We start from the raw sequence: 24,175 nt of genomic DNA on the forward strand, positions 1-24,175 counted from the left end.
TTATAATAGTCTGTAACACTACCACCGAAACTCAGGAGGGGTTTCTAAATATATGACAAAATGTGCAAAACAAGACATCCACTAGAGATGCTGGAGGTCTTCTGGAAACAGAATAAACTTTTACCCGGTACGAACTGTATGCCTCATTTTATTACCTCAAAGCACGAGTGTGTTTCAGAATACTTGAGGAGTATTCTGGCTACAGGTCATGCGAATCACGAAGTCAAAAATACCCTCACACTCTCGGTTTCACCCTCCCCAGCCTCCCTCCGCCGACGGCCGCAGCCAAGCGCCGGCAGGGCCGGCCGCCCCTTCATGGCGCCCGCCGCGGCCCTCCCGCGGCTCCGGCCGCCGCCGCCGCCCGCCCCGGCTCGGCTCGGCGCTGCCCCGGCCCCGGTCCCGGCCCTCCCCGCCTTGCTCCCCGCCGCTTGGGCACCCCGCCCGGCTCTCCCGGCCGCTGCCGAGCGCGTCCGGCGGCAGCGCGGGGCGGGGGCGGTTCGTCCCGCCGCGGGGTCAGCCCCGCCGTGCCCCGCTGGCCCCGGGCAGCCGCCGCCGCTCCGCCGTGCGCCGTCCGGGCGCTTTATCGAGCCTTGACGGAGCCCCTGCGGCTCCTCTCCTCTGAAGGCCGGGAAGATGGGTTTTCTGGGCAGGCTGGCGGCGCTGCCAAAACTCTTCGGGGCGGCGGCGGCGGCGGCGGCGGCGGGCCGGGGCGGCGGCTGGTGGTGGCCGGGGCGTCCCTGCGCGGGGAGCCCCGGGGCGGGGAGCCCGCTGCCGGGCTCGGCCGCCGCCGGCTGCCCGCTGCCCGCCGCCCGCGCCGCCTCCTCCCGGGCGCTGGGCGAGTACGAGGAAGTCTTCAGGTCCTCGGTGGCGGAGCCGGAGAAGGTGTGGGGGGCAGCCGCCGAGCAGATCCAGTGGTACAAGCCCTGGGCCCGGGCCCTGGAGAGGCGCCGGCCGGAGAGCGCGTCCTGGTGAGTGCCGGCCGGAGTCCCCCGGTGCGGAGGGGGCAGGGGGCGAGCGGGCCTCGCCGGGCTGTAGCGGGGAGGGCTGGCTGCCGGGAGCTGGGGGTGGTCGGGGGTGGCTGTAGGGGGGGGCTGCCTGTGGGGGGGGGCTGGGGGTGTGCTGGGGTGGGGGTCCTGCGGCTAACACAAAACCACCCCATCCTCTATTTGGGGCGGTCATCACACCGGCGCTGATGGAGGAGGTGGCCGCAGAGCCTGGAGGAGTTCAATGATTGCACTTGGTTAAGCTTAATGATTAAAAGCAGCGTGGATGAGTGTGTTGGGGTGAGAGGGCAGTTAGCGTGCGCTGTGACAAGTGTGACAGACACGTGCGTGGATGCGATGTCTGTCCGACCGCTTTGGGCCTGGCTTGGGAAGCGGCTGCTGAGAGCGCAGGGAAGCAGGCATCAGGTGCTGGGGGGGGCATGCTTGTGGAAACACAGAAGCAGCAGCTTTCAGAGTTGTTTAATCTTAGAAACTATCTAAATAGGTCATAATTTAAAGGATGTGGTTAAGGTAATGTTTGGCAAAATCATTGGCATTATAATATATATATCTATGTGGGGAATGGCAAACTGCCCTAAGACAGAATTTGCTATCCTTCTTACAAATTACTGGATGGGATTTTCAGTACTTTCTCAAAGGCAATTTACCCCTTAAGATCTTGTCTTGGCCACCATCGCCTCTTTTTCAGCAAGTTTACATCATGCTCTTTGATCTTTTCTCAAGGAGAAGCTCATACAGGATAAAAAAACCAGTGCAGGATGAGGGTCATCTTTGGTACATCTTTGAAGTTCTTTACCATTTTTATATTGTTCTCATTTGATTTTAATTTTAAAATACTAATAATTCTCAAAATATAATTAAAAATATTAATCACTCTCAAATCTGCCCAAATGAAGAGATAACAGAACGAGCAGAGTAGAGCTTGCTTTCGTATCAGTGTCTGACTTTATTGCTTGGCATCTCTAGTAGTGAAAATTGTTTGTATGTCTTAATTGGATGTTAAGCAGCACACAGCCAGGATAAATATCTTAGAGTCAGCGGGACTGTGTAACAGTCAGAAGCCCTAAAATGGATGGACAGGGAGATCTGTGGTCCACTGACCTTGATTTCTAGGTCATGGCACCGTTCAGAAAGGCAAGTAGGATTGCCTGTGTAATTAAAGGGCAATAAAGATCACTGGCTTTGGCATTCTTGAACTGAATGATGAAGTCAATATGATAGTTACTTTTTAAGAACTAAGGAATGAGAACATAACACATGCTAGAGAGCATGGTTTTGCTATCAGATTCTGTCAAAAAATGTGGTTTGATTTATTGAGCATGATAAGCTTGCTTGCTGAAAGAAACATGGTTAGGTCTTTGTAAAGCATTATGACTTCTCAGATGGAAGTTATTTGGTCTTACGGCAGGGATAAAGTTCCATGGGCTAAAGTCAGACTTTATCTTCCAAGAGGCTTTTCTGGCCTCACGTCTCACTTGCTTCTTTCTCCCTTTGCGGATGCAGATTGCCACAGATTGAAATTATCTCACTAATGTGGGCAAGGAGCTGAAGGGAGGGTGTGAAGAGCCAGGCTCTTTTCAGTGGTGCCCAGTGACAGGACAAGAGGCAATGGACACAGACTGAAATACAGGAGGTTCCCTCTGAATATCAGGAAACACTTTTTTAGAGGGTGACTGAGCACTGGCACAGAGTTGGTTGTGGACTTTCCATCCTTGGATATATCAAAAGCCATCCGGACATAGTCGTGGTCTACTGGCTCCAGGTGGATCTGCTTGATCAGGGTGGTTGGACCAGGTGCCCACCAGAGGTCCCTTCCAGCATCAGCCGGTCTGTGATTCTGTGGGTTTATGCAGAGATGGAAGTCTCTAAAGACTCAGCATCAGGCCATAATTATTGTTTGGATCTCAGGTATCTGTTGCTCTGCTGTGGGTAATAAAACATTAAGCAATTTAAATTAATGTAATCCTCTTTAATGTCTTAATGTGCAACATGCAGTTTTATATATTTTTTGGTTTAAGTTTACCTTAAGTGACGACAGGCTGTGTGTGGTACTAGTGTAGTACTCTAGTGCCTCTGAAGTCCCAGGGCGTTACCAGCATTCAGTGTGCTAGGCAGGATGATAGGTAAGTTCTCTGAGGAAAGGATTGAAGTAAGAGAGAGAAGATACAAGCGGCTTTTTCAGAGTACATGCTGAAGAGAAAACAGAATGGATGGAATAGAACTGAGGAAGAGGCCAGGCTTCCAAGAAGAGCATAGCTCGCTGATATAATAGGGTAAAGATGTAGTTCTGGTTCGGAGGTTTAGCTAGGAAGCAGTTTATGGAGACCTTAAAAATAGTATTAAGAAGTTCATGTATGTGCTTCTTGAGTTAGGATTTATCTCATGTTTTGGAGACTTATTAGGTCAATTAATAAATAAATGAATCAATTAATAAAAATCCATTTATTTTCAGTATCTTTGGTCTTGGTTGCCAAAGGTGAGACTTACAGAAACAGATACTTTTAATGTATTTTCTTGTCTCATTTACTTCAGTTGAAGAAGTTGAAGGAGGTGGTTAATGTATTTAAACTGTAGCTATAAGGCAAATGCCAGTTTGTCCGCTCTAAATACCATACAAGCATGAAAGGTACGTGCTGCATGAGAAGATCAGCGCTTTCATGTCCTCTTCTACTCCTACCCCTAAAAGGTTAATTGAGTAGTAATTTTAAAGTATGATTAAAGAGGTAAGTGCATAGGCATGAGATTCCTGTTTGTGAAACAACAGAAACTCTGTGAGACCTCAGGGATGGAGCGAGACGGGATATGCTGAGCCCCAGTCACAGAGGCAGTATCTCCTAGGTGACTGCTGTAGGCAGGTTTAAAGAGGCTGAAGGGGGTCCTAATGTAGGTAACCACAATCAAATTATTAAGAAGATGCCTTGTTAGATCTAAGTTGTGCATAATGTTGTTTATCAAAGGCTGCTGCTTTCATGGATGTATGGGAAAAAAGACTTTTATCAAAAGGATAGGTAGATATTGCCAAAATCCTGGTTTAAAATATTGCTGTGAAGGAAGCTGGATATCACAACCAGTTTTAAATTCTGCTGTGATTTTTGACAGGAAGAACCCTGTCATTTTTTTCCACCATAGCACCAGTGAACGGTGGATGAGCTCTTCAAGATACTGCTAGTGAACTGAATCCAGTTTCTTTTATGTATTGGAGTTGTTGCTGTTGACTCTTTTTATTTGTTTTACTTTTCCTCTACTCTGTTTGTTGAATGTTACTAATTTCTCAGCACTAGTAACACAGCCTAAAGAAAGGTTCTTCAGACTTGGATTCATTTGGTAAGCCGCATTGAGATGATTGTCTGGTTAGCAAGAGATTAGCATTTTACAGTCTTGCTTATTATGACAAGATTTACTGGCAGCTCTTACAAACATCCTGCACATCCACCTCTGATCTTTCTTCAGTCTACTGGAATATTTTCTTTTTCATTCTAGAACTCCATTTTAAATAGGAGCATCTCATTGAGGTCCTTATTCCAAGACTGGGTCCTGGTTTCATGCTGCTGTTTCTTTCCAGCTAAAGCTTACTGAAGCAAATCGAAGTTCCTCACAGGTATTCATTGCCTTGGGAATCCATGGACATTTGCAGCAGCACAGGGCAGCTTTTGAAAGCCAGACAGCTTTTATTTTTCATCTGGAATGAAGCATTTGAGCATGTCCCTGGGTGACAATAGAGAAGTGAAAGCCTTGCAGTTGTGGTCATGGTAGGTGCACCTCTGCTTCTCTGATCCGTAAGAGCCTCCCTCCTTCTGAACCGGGTAGCAAAGGTCTCATCACACTGTCCAGATAGTCATGGGTTTTGTTTCAACTTGCAGTCATATCTTTTTCACATACTTGTTTGAAAGCAATTGTTAAAAATTTATGTGGCAGTGTTGATGTTGCTGTGTATCTTTAGAAGAATCCAGGCTCTGGTACTTGCTCATGTTTTGACCGTTTTTAGAGTGGTTATGCATCATAGCCCAGGTAGTGCGTTCCCTTGTTCCCTTGTTCATATCAACCTACAGTGATTTGATGTAAAAATCAATGGATGACCTGAATCCTACACAACTTTTATGACATTAATACAGAGTTTCTCTATATTACATGAAACAACTCCCAACCCTTTACTGTTCATACAGTTCTTCTTTTATGGGAAGGGATTTGTAGTACAGAGAGGTTTTGTTACTTTACTGGTCCCCACTTCCTCCCTATTAATGGCATTGTAAAGGAGTCACAATAAGAGATTGCTGCATCCTAAGCATCCTAACTGATTCTGGTTTAATAATTACCATTTTTTGACAATCAAGATGATCCTATGGCATCTGTGCGTATAGATATATAAATAATATATCAAATATATGAACTTAAAGCAGTCCTTTACTAGACAGGAAAAGTGAAGAAGGAAATACTCTTTTCACTAGTAGTGGGTTAGTTTAGGCCATCTGTTTTTATTTCTAGTTACATTGTAACAATCACAGTGAGTGTCCCCATAGGACTTTTTGGAAACTCTCAAGTGTGTTTTTCCTGTGTGTTGCTCTTTTTGCTGTAGAGGAATATGTGCAGATAGAAAACCAAACACAAATAGCATTATTTAAAGTGAACTTGAATTTTTAGATTCTGTGTCATCTTTCAGTTAGTAAAATCATCTTTGTACCTGGTGCCTTCTATATTTTCTCACTTGAGGATTATGCTGCACTTGAACTTTCATTTCCTGTGTAAAATGACAGTGAAAATGAAACCTGAGTTTGTGAAGTGTTTTTCTTTAATTTGAAGATGAGAATTTTCTGTAAATGTCTGGCTGTTGAAGAGGCTATGACTCACATCACTTTAAAGGGGATTTTGAGTCACTGATGTAAAACATGGTAATGTCAAATGCGTTATGAATATCAGACAAATTTATAAGATTTTTTAACTATTGGGGTCAGTTTCATTTAGATACAGATGCTTGTATGCTTAACTGTTATTGCCAAGAGATGAATAAGAATATTTTGAGTCCTGAACCTGTTCTTCTTAAAAAAGATATGTGTGCATGCCAGCACAAAGTAGTGTAATAACACACTTGCTTAATGTCAGATTATTTTATGTGAATGTATGCTTTTTCTGTGAAACCTTAGCTATAAAAATCAGAATGATTGATACAAAGTAAATTAAATCAAGATCAAGTTTAGCAGATTCTTAGTTAAGTCAATTAAGGTACAGGACTTTACTTCCTCTATTTTCACTAATAGGCTGATTTAGCTTTTTAAGTAAATTGTAAGGTTATAGATTAAAAAATTACTTCCTGAACTGAATGTTTTATGAGCTATACTTTAATTGAATGCTCACATTTTTTTAAAAAATGCAAAAAAAAAAAAAAAGTCTTGTTTGGAAAGCTGGCTGTTACATACTTCCAACTTCTTTTTTAGGTTTGTAGGTGGAGAGCTGAATATCTGTTACAATGCTGTAGATCGTCACGTTGAGAATGGACGAGGGGACCAAATTGCCATTATTTATGACAGTCCTGTAACAAATACCAAAGAGAAAATAACATATAAGGAACTTCTTGAACAGGTATGTTTGAGAATAACCTAGCTACTGAAAATGGGCAGTAAATATAGCACAGCAGATAGATACTAGAGAGGCAGAAATGGTCTACCTTTCTAGTTTATTCCTTTTGCGGTCCTCAGTATTGATTTATAAGCTTCAATACCTGTACCCAATTATATTGCATCTCAGAGGTTTTGATCTTCCTCTAATTCTTCTTTTTCTTATATGTTTTAATAATTCTTTTTCCTGGTTGGTTAAATTTTGAACTTTTTTTTGCTAGATTTATTTTTCCCCCAACAGTTCTTATTTCATATTTAAAAGGTAAAGCGAAGTATTAGTCAAGTCACTTGATAATTGCTCTGATGTACAAAAATACAGTTCTAATAGAAATGAGGATGCGTACCTTGGCTATTGCTGCACATAACTGAGTGTAAAAACAAATGAAATTTGTCAGGGAGGAGCTCTAAAGAGAGCTGCATCACCTGCCCAGCTGTAGGCTTTAGTGGGGTTTGCTGGTGGTCCCAACACTAGTTTTCTGTCTGGAAAGCCTGTGGATTTCAAGTTCCCCGTTGGCTGAGGTAGCTTACCCCTAGCTGGGATCGTGAATACCCAGTTCTGCATCAGCCCATTCAGATTTGCTCAGTGCCTGACTGCAGGTTGTTGCCACCGTGGGTGTTTGCAGTCTGCCCCGTTCAAGATTCTCCTTTCTCACAGCTGTCAGCTGGTGGTTTGCCCTCATGCTGCTCCTCTGTTTAGCTGGCTTTTTTCTTCCAGTTATATGTAGCAGTTGGACTTAATACTGAGTGCAAAGAATTGTTGGAGTCAGACTCATATTCTTCTTTAATGTATTTCAGTGCACAAGATGCATTACTGTGAATGGAACACACTCAACTTCAGAAATGCACATAGTGTCTGGAGTAATGTGAACCTGTGGTTTAAAACGTGAAATGAGGTTCACAATACAGTAGCTCAGTTTGTGAGGGTTTTACTCCACTGCTGCAGTAAAGGAGAAGACATACAGCTACAAAAAATGATAAAACTGTACTGCAGTCTATATTTTCCTTAAAAGGTAGAAAACATTTACTCCTCACCAGTTTTCTGTTGATTTACCAAGTCCAAAAAAGAACTTATAAGTTACTATACAGTGTGCTGGGGCTAGAACTGCTAGATTGAGTGTTTTAAGAAACCAGGAGACTTTAAAAGGGCCCAGGTCCTTACCTAATTTTATTTATTCTTTTTGATAGGTAATTTTTTAAATATATGTAATATGTTATATAAATAATATTTATTTTATAGATACAATTTTGTGTCATGTGCCATATATAAATATAATATATACATAATATATAGACAAAATATATATGTATATGTGAAATCAATGTATACGAACATAAAAATACATACTTGTTTTATTTTAATGAAGTAATACAACATTTTACTGTAATTTATCTTAAGTGGACTCTCTCTGAGGAAATTTCCTCTGAAAAGCACTTGAAAAGCTGTCTTTCTTTTGCTTTTTAAGCTTGATGTTGGTATTAAGTCTCCTAATCTGTGTATCTGCATTTCCTATAACGGTATTAAATGTTTTAGGATATGGCAGATTGGTGCAGAATGAGAAAGTTTTGCTAGTTGACATACACATCCTTTCCTCCTTTCCTCTTACAGCAGCATTACCAAACCAAATGGAAGAACTGGTTTAAGTTCTCTGGGGTTATGTAGCAGAACTCATTCAGAAGTTCATGGTAATCTTGCTGGTAGCCGAGTCCTATCTAAATACTGTTCCTGAGTTCTCTACAGTTTGCCTTTCTCCTTAATGAAAAGGGAATATAAGTGAAAGGCAGCATTTGAGATAATCATCTTGTCTGTTGAAGCTGTCTAGTCCATTTTGTGGAGTAAATTTAACTTGGTTTACCTGGTAACTTTTGGACACCTGGCAACAAAGGTCTACATAAAGAGATTTGCTGAAAATGGGAAAGAGATGGGCTGGTGTATTTTCTGTCATAGATCTTGTAGGGTCTAGGAGACACTTTGAGAAAAGGCCTACCAAACCTCTATGGAGTGTGGGTGATGACGTTTGACTGACAGCCCTCAGTCACTGCTTGTCACTGTATTCTCCGTCTGCTCAGCGTAAGCAAAAAGTACTATACCCTGTCGTTTTGAAAGAGTCTTTCAGGGCTCTGCATGTTTCATTATAGATCAGTGTGAGTGCAGATCAGACATATGACCAAAGTTGATGAACCTCCTGGTGGGGAAAGAAGCCTTTTACCTTCTTTCTTGAGTTCCTTTCCCAATTCAGAATAGCCTGACAGTGTGCACCTGTGTGCAGACTGTTGTTTGGACTGTTCATGCCCAAGGAATGTTTAGTAGTCTGCCTGGCCAGTAAGCTGATAGTGTAATGAGGATGTCTTTTCAGAAAGGCTGCCTGTTCAAAATGTCTCTGCGAGAGATCAGTGCTTGAAGTAGTGGAATTCTTTCTGGCTTTTGGTAATAAAAATGGAGTTTATAGATGGATTCACCAGAAGCTATGTAGGATAACTGCGGGTCACAGGATGGGAAGATGCAGAGTTTTGTAGCAGGTTGGATCATTTGTTTCAGCATCAAGCTCGTGGTAAGGATGAAAAAAATTGACATTGGTGCTTGGCTGGAGATAATAAGGCTCCTTAAGGATGGTGGGATATCTTGACCTATGTACTCAGGAAGCTTGTTGTTTTCAGATTCCTATCCTTTTTACTTGTTGCACTGCTCTTCAGATCCAAGAGCTACAGCGATGCTACAATTTTTAAGTTAAGTACCACTAAAATAGAAATAATTGAGACAAATATTGGAAGCTTGTGGGTGTTTAGTGCCCAACCTGTGGTAAACTTTTTTTTTTTTTGACAGAACTGGAATAGAAGGATTGCAGGACAATTTCAGCAATTCTTTACTGATGTAAATAGTGGCAAGATCAGTTTGTGTTGATATTCTGTACAACTCTACTGTCTTCACACTTGGAAAGTCTTGAGAATTACAGTTAGTTAAAGTGAAGTTGCATGTAGTGCATATAGTTGCATTTTAAGTTTGTTAATTATATATTGTTACAGATGAAATCTTCCAAATGCATAGGAGGAATTTGGCAAATATAAGATATAACAGTCTTCCAGAATGTACTGATTGGATCTTTTTCTTTACTGATGCCTGTTATACGCCTTTAAATGAGGATTACAATGTTGGACTGAAGCCAGTGAAATGGGGATGTAGGTGAAAGTTTTGGGTATGCCCTGGAAGATTCTGTAATTCTAGTAGTGAGATGGCAGAAAAAGATAAGGGAGACACAAATTCGATTAGAAATATTACTGAATCTGTGTAGTATTAGGGAGATATAAAGCAATAGCTTCTGTTCATTTAAAAACACATTTTCTGATTGTGTTGGAAAATACTGCCATTTTCAAGTTAAGGCAAATGTTGTTAGGTAGGTGAAAAAACCCTTCTGTTTTCATCGTTGGGTGTATTCTCTAGAATGCATCACTTGCTAAAAAGATCTCCAGAATTTGAGAGTCATATTATTTGCAGTTGTTGATGCTCGACAGATCATGTACACAAAAGCAGGATGATTTCTCTTGGTGATTCTTTTCAGTATCAATGCACAGTTAACATGTTGAATTCAGTACTGTAATAAATAATTTCTGAGTTCAGTAATGTGGTGTAAAACCAACACCCCCCAAGCCTCTGACAGCATTGAATGCTACAAAAATATGGATGAGAAAGAAGGGATTCAGGTTATCAACAATGGGCTGGGATGTAATTTCTTCTGTAGGAAGGTTTTTTCCATAATTACCCATCCTAAAAGCATCTTCTTCCAAAATAGCTTATTAGCCATTGTCGGTTTGGATTTTTGAGTGTATCTGTCTTGCTCTGCTCGTATCTCCTGTATATGACTGAGGCATCACCCGGATTCTTTCGTTTCTAGTAGTCTTTCTCATTCTTCGTTCTTTGCTCCATCTTCTTTCTTTGCCTTCTGCCTTGAAAAATGACCAATTCCTTCTTAGCTAGAAATAGTGACTTTTATTTTGAGATATTTTTTTCTCAACAGTTGCTTTAGAATCAAAACTAGAATTCAGACAGAAAATCCTACTGAGACTGACAATCCAAATTTTTATCCTCTTTGTCTGGTAAAGCAACATTATCTGGATAAAACTATGTATTAGTCTTCTTTAATGCTGGTTTTCCTTATCTTATTTAAATCTCAAATGGCATTCTTCAGTGCATGTCCCAGAAAGATTTAACTGCTATGTCACTGGGTTAGCTCTTAAAAAATATTAGTATTAGTATTCTTTAAAGGATGAGACTAATCAGGAATTTCCAAAAGTAGCGTCTTAGTTCTTCACATTCCACACAAAAGACTTCCAAATTACACTGTAAAAGTCTGAAGAAGCAGCTGGAACTTGATCTCCCCTGACTGTAGATAGTTATACTGCAGCATGTCAATGTCAGTGATGGCTACAATAATGTATAATTTGGTGCGGCTTGGGCAGATAAGTCAAGCAAAGCCATGCTGAATTAACTGCCGAGGCTCCTGACATTTTCACTATATGTGGTTTGTGAGTTTTACTTTGGACTAGGTTTAGTTTCATCCTTTGAATCGAATGTCCCATAGCTCACTTCAAAGCCGTCTGAGCACAGCTACCCCACAAATCTTTGCTTCCTTCACTTGTGGATTCCTTTAGGAATTGCCAGGCTCACCCTTCATCTGTCTCGCTGCTGCTTGATTTCTCTCCCCACTCTGAGTGGATGTTGTCCAAATAATGGCCTTTCAGGGAAACATAGATGCTATAGAAGTTGTGCAGAACACTATGGGCTATCCTCCACAAGTACCAGAAATTCCTTCTGGGACAAACAGTTGTCTGGGTCCCGTCTCTTCTGGGGAGTAAATGCTGTGGCATCTCTTCTGGTCAACCATTAAATCCATGCCAAGCTGATTACAGAATCCCCATCTCATCGCAGTCCTTTCTTGGAGACACACAGTCCATAGCTGATCTCCCAGACCAGGAAGGAATATGGCCCTTCCCAAAAATCCCCAGCTTCCTCGCAATCCAAAGAACTTCTTGGAATCTGAAAGAAGGAAGGAGAAATTACTCCAACTAACTGCAATCCCAGCAGCTGTCTGGTAGTATGAGAAACAAATATAAATCATCTTGATTTATATGTTTTCTTGTTATTTGTGGAAGAGTGTGCTAGCACCACTACCTGGTCCTTTATATAAAGGACCTTTTATGTAAAGGTGGGTCCTTTATATCCTGTGTTTGAGACAGTGCGGCTGGGATTTTGTGCTGAAGCCTAGGAGGGCTGTGTTATCAAGGCATACCATGTCCACAGCTTATGCAGTTGCCAGGACTGTGCCTGGCACACAGGCAGAGCTGGGATGGGGCAGATGGTCTCTGGTGGAGCTTCTTGCTCCACACAGCTTCCCTGGGGAATCGTCTCTCAAGGCACAGCAGCTCTCACAGTCAATCCAGAGGCTTACTCCGCCTTTCCACGGCTTTGTGACCAGTGCCCTGATTGTACCAGAAACCTCCTAAACACAATCCTGTGCTCAGTAGAGCATGTGTATAGGAAAGGAGTGCACACACTTACTCAGGCAGGCATCTGGAGCACTGGTTTACAGTTCCCGTTGCCTGCCGTTGCAGAGAGTGAGCCAAGGGGATGTTCCTGCGTGTTGTCTTGCAAGGGTCCTCTGTGGGTTGCAGGCCATGCTTTTTCCTAGACTTGTCCCAGGACTGCTGATCTTGGGACCATGGGCGTGGATGCCCTTGGATGTCCATGGACGTCTGTGAATTTCTGTGTATGAGCAGTAGGCTCTCCCTTCCCCTGAAGATCCGTTCAAGATCTTTGTGGTAGGGGCACATGCACTGTGCCACCTCTGAAGCATGATTTTGCCACCTCATCAAGAACATGGTCTTCATCTGCTTGAAATAAACGCAGCACCACTGGGCAGCAGGCTTGACATTAGCAATAGGGTGATGTATCTGCTGGAGAAGCTTTTGCAGCAGTAGGAAAAGGAGGAAACAGTAATTAGAGCCATAGAAGAGTGAAGAGGCTGATCAAGGGGCACGGGAAAGCAGCAACAAATACTTCCTTTAATAGTCTTGGAAAAATGACACAGTGGAGAAGCTGAAGAGCATAAGGCAACTTGTAGCCTTTGGTTTAGAGGATTGCATATGTGACATGGCTCTTTTTACACCATGAGATGCACTTCAGGATGTTTCAGGAGCTCTCAGTATTTGAAGAATCTTTTTGCATTTAGTTTGCATTGAAGGACTCAACACTGGTGTGACCCTGTCATTGTTCAATCCAGGAAGGTTTGAAATTCCTCTTTTGAGCATTTGGAGTGGAATTTCTGGTTTAGTATCTTCTAAGAATTATTTCTGGATTGGACCAAATCTGCTTTTTGTAACTACTGGGGACAGCCAGGTGATTTACTTCAGAACTGCAGTACTTCTCCAAACCTGAACTGCTAATATGGATATAGTATTCGGTGGCTGGGTAGAAATAAGGGCAAGCTCTCTGGGGGCTTGCATTTCATAGAAGTGTAATTTAAGCCCAGATCTTCAAAGCTGAAAGCCTACTTGAGTTTCTTATTATATCACTTGGTCTCAAGTGATTTTATTACTGAAGTGTCAAATATATTAAAGTGATAGAGCAATCTTAAACTTGAAGAAAAGCGGAGAAATAGCATGCTGGTAGGAAAATAGCAACTGTAAAATCTTGAGTGATAAAGTACGCTATCTTAATGTAAACCATAAATGACAACACACTGTAACAAAGTGGAAGGTTTCATGGCTTTTAACAGTTTAATGAAATGTCACTACTCACTCTTCCCCCCTCCCCTTCTAAAAAGAGTGATTGCTAGGATGTTTCAGGGTTTCCACATCAATCTTGAGGGTAATATAAACCTGCTTTATGATGTTTCCTGGTCTTCCAAATACATGCAGATAGAGTCAGTGTTTTTTATATATCATGTAGTCCAAATGCTCTCTGGCTGTCAGAAGGATGAGTGAAAGGGCACAAGGAAGATCATAGATACCCATATATTGTATTAGGTTATTGTCTTCAGTGACATTAAGCTCTCTAGGGTGGGGAGGTTAAGTGCAGGCAAGTAATTACTGGGTTTGCATGGAAGACATGTGGTTCCTGTCTGCAGCATGCTACATATATTTTGCTTTAAGTACAATTTACCCATGACAGATTTCAATAAAAATTACTTAAGTACATGCAGATACCTTCACTGTCTCCCTCCTACAGCCAGGTACCAAAGTTATATAGGAGTCTTTTATTATGAAATTACTAATTATGATGTTTAAATAATGCCCTTTTCATTTAGCAGGCGAACATTGCATTTTTCATCATCATTAATAATTATAATAATAGTGAATAATAATACTTGTCCATTTTGTTTAACTGCTTATTGCCTATCGTCCACATTTACACTGAATATAAAATTACTCACTAAATATTGTTTTCTTTGCCTCTGGCCTTTTGTCCACACTCTGCTTGAGAGTCTCAAAGTCAGCAAAGATAAGGATTAGTTTTCTCAATTCTTTGAGATAAGGTGATATGAGCTCTGTGTTATGATGAGTTTGCAGATTTTAATATTTTCACAGTAGGAAGTATAGAAAAGGAATTAACCTTTGGAAGTAGAGTTATTATCCTTACTTATAATTACTTTCACCAATCCTATCTAGAAATGACTGTAAATGCTGGTGGAATGGCAATAAATTCTAGTTGTGTACATGTCCAGGCCTTGTTGATTTTTGTTGGGTTTTGATAGCATATGACAATTTCATAGAGTATTGACAGGTATTAATAGATCTAGAGTTAAAGATATTTTCTTTTGATAACCAGTCACACTTAATATAACAGGTCTGTTACAAATAAATCATATACATGCCTTAGTTTGTGTGAGTTTTCAGCTTGCTATAGTGATGATTTTGCCTTATAAATATATTCTCTCTTGCAGCTGAAAGTAACAGCAGGGATTTATGCAATGTTTATAAAAATGGAAGCTATGCTGTTATCTTCTGATGCAAGCATGCATGCTTGGGGCTTCTCTGTTTCTATTTTCTTAAATCCTCAGGCAGAAGGGTAGAAATATGCATAGTTTGATTGTGGATGAGCTGTGTATTTAATGCAAATACAGGTCAGATGCATTTGGAGCTTCTGAAGGTTAATGTTCCAGGTTGCTGAAAGTCTGAACATGTGTTCCCACATGTTCAGAGAGAAGCAGTGAGTAATTCTGTATTATCCTCTTCAGTACATGTATCAGACAGACTTCTAGAATTGGATATAATTGCCCCGAGTTGTCTTGAATATGATCATAAAAGGAAGAGCCTAATGCCTATAAATCTCAGAAACCAACAGTGCTACTAGAATTTGAAATAGTAAACTGGAATAAAGTAACTCTTTAAATAGAGAAAACTCAAATTGGATGAATAATGCAAATGAAGGTAAAACATTTCAAAGAAAATCTACCCTCCTGAGTAGCTCATCCTTGAAAAAGAGGGTCCTTCCCTCCTGTCCTGCTTGTAGTGTGTATTATTGGTCTGGGCTGCTCCCATTGCTTGCATTATTTACTGGGTCCCTGATAACCCCTCTTACTGCTTCAGAAGCTTGGGTATTTTCTATTCTACAGGCAACTTCCCCCTGCTGCCCTCAGGAGTTTGTCTCCCCTTTCCTTTCTCTACAGACTGATAGTACCTGAAGAAGAGAGTCTTTCACAAGCCTAAATTTTACTTGAAACCTTATCTATGTGATATAGTGAATAGATAAGGAATAATGCAGTACAGGTAAGATGTGACAAATTCATATGAGTAGATTCATGTTACACTGATAGTGAAAGAAATTAACATGTTTAAACTTCTTATGTTTATTGTGGTATTTTCTAGTGAATGGCAACTTCTTAAAGAAGAGTTTTACTACTGTAGACAAGAAGAGTTACCCTGTAAGACAGAGCAACTCCTTTGTTCTGAACTGAGATTTGTGTCTTCAGATATCCCAAGAACTTCCTAGAGAATTTAACTTTTTAGTCTTATCACTAATGCAAAACTATTGCAAGCAAAACTGTTCTTGTTATATCTGACTGTATGGTGTGTAACCGTGCTTACGGAGTATTCCAGTTTACAACTTCCTGGGATGGTTCTGCTTCCATCCTGTTTCCTATTAGCTTATTAGTCTACTTCGTTTCTTCTTAGTTTACAGTTTTTCCTGTTAACCTATTAGCCCATGCTTTGTGCACAGTTACATGCAGTTTTACCTCTATTACTTATACACCTCTACACACTGATGTCTAACTGAAAAATTTAAGGGCAGTGAGCAGGTTTAGGTTGTGAGTGTTACACAGCCATCAGCCTCTGGAATTTGAGAAACCTCTGACAGCTGACTTCATTCAATCAGACAATCACAGAATCACAGGTTGGAAGGGACCTCAGGGATCATCTAGTCCAACCTTTCTAGGAAGAGCACAGGCTAGACAAGATGGCCCAGCACCCTGTCCAGACAACTCTTGAAGGTGTCCAACGTGGCCGAGTCAGCCACTTCCCTGGGAAGATTATTCCAATGGTTGACTGTCCTCAGTGTGAAAAATTTTCCTCATGTGTCCAACTGGAATCTCCCCAAGAGCAACTTGTGTCCATTCCCCCTTGTCCTCTCCTTGTGACTCCTTGTAAAAAGGGAGTCTCCATCTTCTTTGTAGCTACCCCTTAAGTACTGGTACATGGTGATGAGATCCCCTCTGAGCCTCCTTTTCTCAAGGCTGAACAAACCCAGTTCTCCCAGCCTATCCTTGTACGGCAGGCTTCCCAGTCCTTTGATCATCTTGGTGGCCCTTCTCTCACCCCTTCCAGCCTGTCCACATCCTTTTTGTATAGCATTCGATTGCTTTTGGGGAATTATTGATTTGCTTTTCCTTCAGAAAATGTCACGTTTCCTTGCCACAACAAGCTCATCGGGACAAGTGTGCAGTGCTTGTCACAGGCTCCTGTGCTCACTCTAAGAGAACTTTCTATGTGGTAAATTGTCTGTCCTGGTGTTGTAATGAAATATTCAATACTAGTTTTCTGACAGAATACTATACGCTGTTGAAGTAATAAATATTTTCTCATGGTGATACAGATGGCTGACATCGCTGCTGATCACATTTCTTGAGTTCCAGTCCTTTGCTGCCATGCACAGTCTGTCTTCAGGCTTCTGCATACCAAAAATGAAAATCTGAAAGTGAGGGGAAAAATTTTTTCTTAAGTCTAAATGTATTTCTCTGAATTTGTCTTTACATTTGGTTCAGGGGATAAGATTTCTTGTCTCAGATCCTGAGAAGTTTACAACACTGCAGTAGAGAAAACATTACTACGTATTGATTTGTGTTTCAAACTTAGCTAGTTAGGGCAGAATTTGCATTACAAAACACCCTGTTTACATCCGTTCTTAAAAGCTGAAATTGAGAACTATAAGCAGTATCTGCATAAAAGAAACAATGGTTAGAGTGTCATTTAAAGTTTTGCAAAGCATTGCTATTGGTTTTTTTCTCTAATGTGTAAAATAATTAGCTTCAGTCCATTATCATTTTACAAAAACAAAAAAAAGAAAAAAAGAGATGGATTGCATTGTTCATCTGTTTTCTGTATCATACTGGCTTGTCTCTTTAATGTGCTATGTCTGTTGATTGTGTGAAAGTTGTTTTTTATGGGGCAACAGCATATCTGGAAAAATTTTATTATGTTGTGAATGTTTTGTCAGTACAGGTCTCCAAGTTAGCTGATGTCATGGTCAGACATGGTGTGAAGAAAGGAGATCGTGTGGTCATCTACATGCCCATGATTCCACAGACAGTGTACTCTATGCTGGCTTGTGCAAGAATAGGAGCCATTCATAGCCTGATTTTTGGTGGATTTGCATCTAAAGAGCTTTCTGTTCGCATTGATCATGCAAAGGTAATACGTATGTGGAACAACAAACACCATTGCATTAGTTATTCATATAATTAGATGCCAAAACCCCCTTTTCCCAGAGAGGATAGCATTTCTCTTTGTGTGGCATGCAATCTCAATTTGTTTATAATACCTAACATTGAAATGTGAACAAAGTACTACGCCTGTGCTAAGGGTAAGACTTCTATAGTAGACGTTGAGATACGAATTTTGACCTCTTTTAAAAAAGCATAAGTTTAACACACTGCTGTCCGTTTACAGCATACTTTCTTCTCCCGTTTGTCAATCTTTGTCTGCAAAGCATCACCTTAAATTTGGCTTTTCACCCAACAGTTTCCTCAAGTGTATGAGGAAAATGCTGTCACCCCTAAATGACTTCATTGGTTTACTTGATATTTATACATCCTAGGTAGTACATTTTTCAGCTATAAAGCTACTTCATCTAATTTGTACATGAATCGAGGCAGCTAGGGAACCAGTTGTCTTAAGTAAGTGACTGCAGAGAACATAATTGGTAGAGGTGAATGCTTTAAAGACTTCCCCGTTGGGCACAAGTTGAACTTGTTTATGATGCATTATGTAAGTCTTTGTAAATGAAAATGCAAATAGTACTTTAACAACCTACTTAGTAGCTTATATATGCATATTAGTAGCTGTGTATGCATTAGTTTCAAAGCAGCTAACAATGTTTGTGCTGGAAGTTTCTGCTCTTGTTTTCTACCACTGAAGCATGCTGGTTAGGCGTATAAGTCCAAACATGCAGGGTAAAGTCCACAGCATTTCTGGAACTTTCACTTAGTTTTCTGTGTACAGAAGTGCTTTTCAGATCCTCAAGGCTTGAATTTTATGAATATTTTTAAATGGAAAGTTGAATGCATTCCCCCTCCTCCCTCTTGATGTTTTAACAAAGCGAAAGTTAATGAAACAGCTGAAATGGTTTGTTGGAATTGTGAAAAATAGCTGAGGGAAGACTAACAACAGCTCCATAGTTTTCTCTGTCTTTCTTCCCGCTTCCTCACTATTTCAACAAGCTGTAAGAATTAATTTTAATTTGTAGAAGTTTTTGATTAGAGAATAATAATGTAGAATAAAAAACGATGGACTTCTTTTAAAATGAAGTTGCTACAATATGAATCATCTGGCATGTTTACTTTTAGAGTATTTTGCAAATCTTAACTAATTAATCCCAATGAACTTTCTCTGAGGAATAAAAGGAGACAGCACAGTAACCATAATGCTTCCTTCATGCATTGAAAAGATAACAGAGAAAGTTTAAGTGACTTATCCAAGGTCACACAGCAAGCGTTTTGCAGGGTTGGCTATAGAATTACTAGTTGCAGGCCATGGATTAAATTCTCATTTACATTGCCTTTTTCTTTTTTCCTTTAAAAGGCACATCTAAATATTTTGGATGATTTTTGGTCCATCTAATGTGTAATGAAAGTGTAAGTAAAGAGGAGGGGCACATCCTCAATCTATATTTCAAAACATGCCCCAGATTTCAATACAGTAAAGCTTTCTTGATAAGTGAATTGCATACTACTGAGATTATCTTTTAAGATATGTATATAAGTAGCTGTGATAGATGGTATTCTGGTGAACTCAGAAGTTAATTGAACCAGTCTCAAAAACCCCTAACCTTTCTATTAGGCTCTTATGTGAGTTGGTTTAGATGCTGCAGTACAGGATCTAATGTTGGTAAGATTAATTAGAAAGAGTTAAAGATGTGGAATGGAAAGCTGGCTGTGAGATGCTTTTGTGGAAGAACGGTCAAACTTCACATTTTATTGGAAGATCTGAGTGAAAGAAATAACAAGAACATTCTAGTGACTATGAAAAGGTACATATACTTTACCAGCTTACATTAATTTGTCTTAAATTTTGAATAGGTCTGGGAATGCTGCAAAGTCCTGCAGCTGATAATTTTTACTCTTGTCCAGTACTGGCAGTTACAGACGTTCTGCAGTGAATTGTGATGAAGTGATACCGAGTGTGAGAACAGGCATTTCTTGCCATCTTTCTTTTCACCTGAATCTGGGAATATATAGTTTGCAATATCAAAACAATAGATATTTTTGAAGGACATTAACTACATTTTGAGAAATTAACATGAAGTCTTTATAAACACTTTATCTTAGTAAGCTAGGAAACTGAGAAGGATACTTAAGAATGAAATGCTTATATGCCTGTTTGCTGGTGTAGTTGCTATGCTGTCAACAACCAAATTTTCTCATGTTTTTTGAATCACAATAATTATATAGCAATTCCAGAGGGCTTTTTGGACTACGTCCAAACCCTGCAAAATAAAATGCAAGTAATAGAGTTTTTCAGACATGATTATTGAAAATGGTTCACTAAAGCAGTATTATGACTTTTCTTTGAATTCTTTGAAATACAAAATGTCTGAGATGCCCAAGTTATTCAAAACTATCTGTTACTGTCTCCCATTCCAGAAATACTGTATTCCACACTTAATTACAGCTGACAAATCTGGAGATTTTAATAAGGTTTCCTGGAAAAAATGAGCTCATGTTTTGTAATAGTTTGCTCTGAATAAGACATAGTTCCTGTGTGCAGGTATGGCTATGAATGGTTACCCCTGCTTCTCATCATAAGATGATCCAACCTTTTGAGTGATTAAGCAGGAAGCTTAGCTGCTGATACTTAAGATGCACAATTGCCTTATAATAGTTGCAGTCCTATCTTGTCTTCTCTTGAAGCACTGTTTATTTTTGGAATAAGTATTTGTTGTGGTTTAGCCCCAGTCAGCAACTAAGCACCACACAGCCACTTGCTTACCCCCCCCACTCCAGTGGGATGGGGGAAAGAGTCAGAAGAGCAAAAGTAAGAAAAACTCATGGGTTGAGATAAGAACAGTTTAATAATAAAAATAAAATAGTAGTAGTAGTAATAATAATAGTAGTAATAATAATAATATAATGAAAAGGAAAATAACGAGAGAGAGAGAGAGAGAGAGGTGAAACCCAGGGGAAAAAAAAACAAGCGATGCAACCGCTTACACCCTCCAACCGACGCTGCCAGTCCCTGAGCCACGATCACTGCTTCTCCTGGCCAAATCCCCCCAGTTAATATAGTGAGCATGATATTATATGGTATGGAATATTTTTTTGGCCAGTTTGGGTCAGCTGTCCTGGCTGTGCCCCCTCCCCACCCAGTTTCTTGTGCACCTGGCAGAGCATGGAAAGCTGAAAAGTCCTTGACTAGTATAAATGCTACTTAGCAACAACTAAAACATCTCCACTTTACCAACACTGTTTTTAGCACAAATCCAAAACATAGCCCCTGCTAGCTACTATAAAGAAAATTAACTCTATCCCAGCCAAAACCATGACAGTATTGTGGAGTAGAAGGCAGTAGCTTGCTTTTTATTTTTAACTACATGTATGGCAAGATTCAGGTCTCTTTCTTCAGAGCACTCTGTAATATCTGGCAGAACTAAATGTGCTTGGCAATCTGATGTGGATCATCTAACCACAAAGCCAGAGCAGTACCAGCAGGTGCAGCAGAACTATATGATGACTGCATAAGCACTGGATTTCTTTAAAATGCATGTCACTTTTTTTGATTCACAAAAAAGGGAGGAGGGAGACACAACAAAAGTGCAGTAAGTTTGAGCAGAGGCTTGTGATCAGATGTGTGGCTGCGGCACAAAGGAAAAAGAGCTTTGTGCGTTTGACAGCGAGGGCCTGAGTGCTGGATCTGTCTGTAAACCTCTTCATGACACTCCTAACATTTTCTGCCCCAAAGTTAGTCAGTTTTCAGTTTGGGCTTTTTGCAGCTTTATCCAATAAAATGTACTTATTGCTTTTTCTAAACTTTGAGTTGCATGCTGTTAGAGATGATAGATGAATTAATAGGAGGTGTCTTTACAACAAAAAGTTATTGGTCTAGTACCATTGGGCCTTGCTTTATCTCATTTCCACTTCTTCATATTGGTTTTTTTTCCTTTTTTCTGCAGCTCACTATAGCTGGTATTCCTTCGCCAGCAAACCTTTGAACTTTTCTGGTTTTCCTTCAAGCTAGTTAATCTTATTGCTTATTAGCTATATCTAATCTTATTGTGCAGGACTACATGGAGCCACAGAAGAGGTGGGAAATGGGTGTATAAAAGCAATATGGAAGCAGAGATGTGGGGAAAGTAATATAAGTAGGCAGAGAGGTAAAACACTAGAGAACAGCAGTTAAAGCCAGTAATGGAGCTTTGATTTGCACAGAGTGATCCATGATCCTTCCAAGTAGTAACCCTCACTTGGGAAATATATCACCTTAGCCAATTTAATATTGGTTATTTTTAGTCCTCCTTACTGCATACAAAGTAGAGGATGAGTAGAGGCGGCACTATTTACAAATGACTGTAAACCTGGCATTGACAACAGTCTTTCATCGTAACAATTGAATAGAAGTGTGTTAATATCTTACATTAATTACAGTCTAATTTCAGGGTAGCCTCCAGATGAATTTTCAGTTTAATTGCATTATATTGTGTCATCTTTTATTAAAATCAGTGCATCCCAAAAGAGAAAGATGACAAATGCTGAAATTTTAAAGCTCATCTGAACTCTATTTTGAATACAAACTAATTAGCAAACTTCCCTGAATGGCAGATTTGGACAGGAAACATTTTATTATTGCACAAGAAAGCAATTTAATCTGTGCTTTCTGTGCTGAGTTTAATGCAGCCTTAACTGTGGCATTATGGTTTGTGCCTACTTAATGAGATTTCTGCTAATGCATACAATTAGTAAACTAGTTTGATCAAAGTGAGAGGCATAAGGTAAATATACTTCTAAAACTCCAAAAGCAAGGAGATTGAAGACTCATTCTTCTCCAGTTAAAATTTGTTCTAATACATAGCTTCTGTGGTGCTACCTTTTATTTCCTGAAATATATGAAATAAAATACTGATCCTGGGACCTAAGTCAGAATAGTTTGTATGCAGATTTCTTGACTTAGGAAATCTTAGGTTAAGTCTGAGGTTAATTTAATGACAAAGATGATAAATCCACATTTAGATATAGAAATTACTCTTACAAAACCCAGAACTACTGAAATCTGATTTTTAGTGGGTTTGCATCCTGAATCCTGCAACCATCACTTGAAGGACTCTAGCTTTACTTCCCTCATGTGCCTTATGACTTTAGCTTGTTCTTTTCCTGTATTTCTAGTTTCCTGTCATCTCTTGTTTGCCTTCTTTTTCCTCATTCCCCCATTTTCACTCCCATGCTATTTAGTTGCAGGCTGGAAAAAAGCCAGCAAAGTGCTATAGCTAGTTTTCAAATATGCCATTGTGTGCAGGCACATAATGAGAGAGCAGACTAAACAGGACAGGTAATTGTTGACATCACTGTACCACTTTTCCTTAATGGAGGGGCTAAGGCAGAGATGGGTTTTTCTCTCTGTTCATTAATTCTTGTGCAACTTACAAGAACTTAATACTGTGATTTCATACTCAAATCTGGTTGAAAATGGTGAAGAGTGTCAGAAGTTGTTAGTGTGCTCCTGAACAAAAAACAGATGCATGGACAGCAAGATCACACAGGCTTGATTTCCTTAGAAAACTGTTCTAAACCTGTTTCTAATTATGTGAAGATAGATGTTATACATTGAGTGTCACTGATCAAAGAATTTCATGGAAAACAATTTATTAGGTTACAGATATAAAATATATTAACATATGTATTAACAATCTGACTTCTTTATTTTAGCCCAAACTTATTGTAACAGCAAGTTTTGGAGTAGAACCAAAAAGGAAAGTGGAATACATATCCCTCCTAGAAGGAGCACTTGCAAGGGTACAGAGCAAACCTGATAAAGTTCTTATTTACAAGCGACCTAAATTGGTGGGTGGACAGTTGTTTTGCTTTTATGTTAACTTTCAGATGCGTATGTAATGCATGTGCTTTTTCTCTTTTACGAGTAAAATTTTTGGTGTATCTGTCTGTAGTTTGTTTTGAGTTTTATGGGGGAACTTGATATTCATAAGATTTAAATAGTAAATAGAACTCATGCAGCAGAGATTACTGTACAGAAAATTGAATAGTGTTTTTTTTTTGTTGACCCATTTATTCAATCTGTTTTTCTTTTGACACTTTTCTATTTTTCAATGGGCAGGGCCATGTTCCTCTTGTCCCAGGTCGCGATCTTGACTGGGAAGAAGAGATTGCAAAAGCACAGCGCTATAAATGTGTCTCTGTTCCCTCAGACCATCCACTTTATATTCTGTATACATCTGGAACAACAGGCTTGCCTAAGGTAAAGACTGTCTGTAGTCTAAGTGTCTGTGACCAACCTATTTGCAGTTCCACTTGAGAAAGTATTGTATTAAAAAGGTTGAAAATGTTTGCTTGTGCTTAGTGCTGTAAATGGTAAGCATTGCTGGTTTAATCTCATTCATTCACATTTCACTGCTGTAAAGTCAGTGTCTAAGAATAAATCACATTTGTTTATTTAAATAGTAGTAATGTAATGATAAACTGCATTCACTTCAAAGTGTTTGTACAGTATAAACGTTTGAGGAAAGCAGAATGTCTTTTATCCATTAATATCTTCTGTTGTTTTACTGTTTGAGATAACCATAGTATAGATCAGTTAATATATCACTTATGTGATAGCATTTATTGCTGAATAGTCTTTGCTTATTAATTA

At 39.8% G+C, this 24,175-nt stretch overlaps 1 protein-coding gene across 1 annotated transcript in view; it reads left to right on the forward strand.

The window, feature by feature from the left end:
- The first annotated feature begins 480 nt into the window (after nucleotides 1-480).
- Nucleotides 481-24,175, forward strand: part of ACSS3 (acyl-CoA synthetase short chain family member 3) — an 89,243-nt gene continuing 65,548 nt past the window's right edge. The window contains exons 1-5 of the mRNA XM_064450263.1: nucleotides 481-968; nucleotides 6,434-6,578; nucleotides 17,324-17,512; nucleotides 23,236-23,370; nucleotides 23,642-23,782. Of these exons, the coding sequence (XP_064306333.1) occupies nucleotides 634-968; nucleotides 6,434-6,578; nucleotides 17,324-17,512; nucleotides 23,236-23,370; nucleotides 23,642-23,782 (945 nt within the window). The 5' untranslated portion in view covers nucleotides 481-633. The remainder of the gene's footprint in view (nucleotides 969-6,433; nucleotides 6,579-17,323; nucleotides 17,513-23,235; nucleotides 23,371-23,641; nucleotides 23,783-24,175) is intronic.

Source organism: Phalacrocorax carbo, chromosome 1 (genome assembly GCF_963921805.1).
Source record: "Phalacrocorax carbo chromosome 1, bPhaCar2.1, whole genome shotgun sequence".
Lineage (NCBI taxonomy): Eukaryota > Metazoa > Chordata > Aves > Suliformes > Phalacrocoracidae > Phalacrocorax > Phalacrocorax carbo.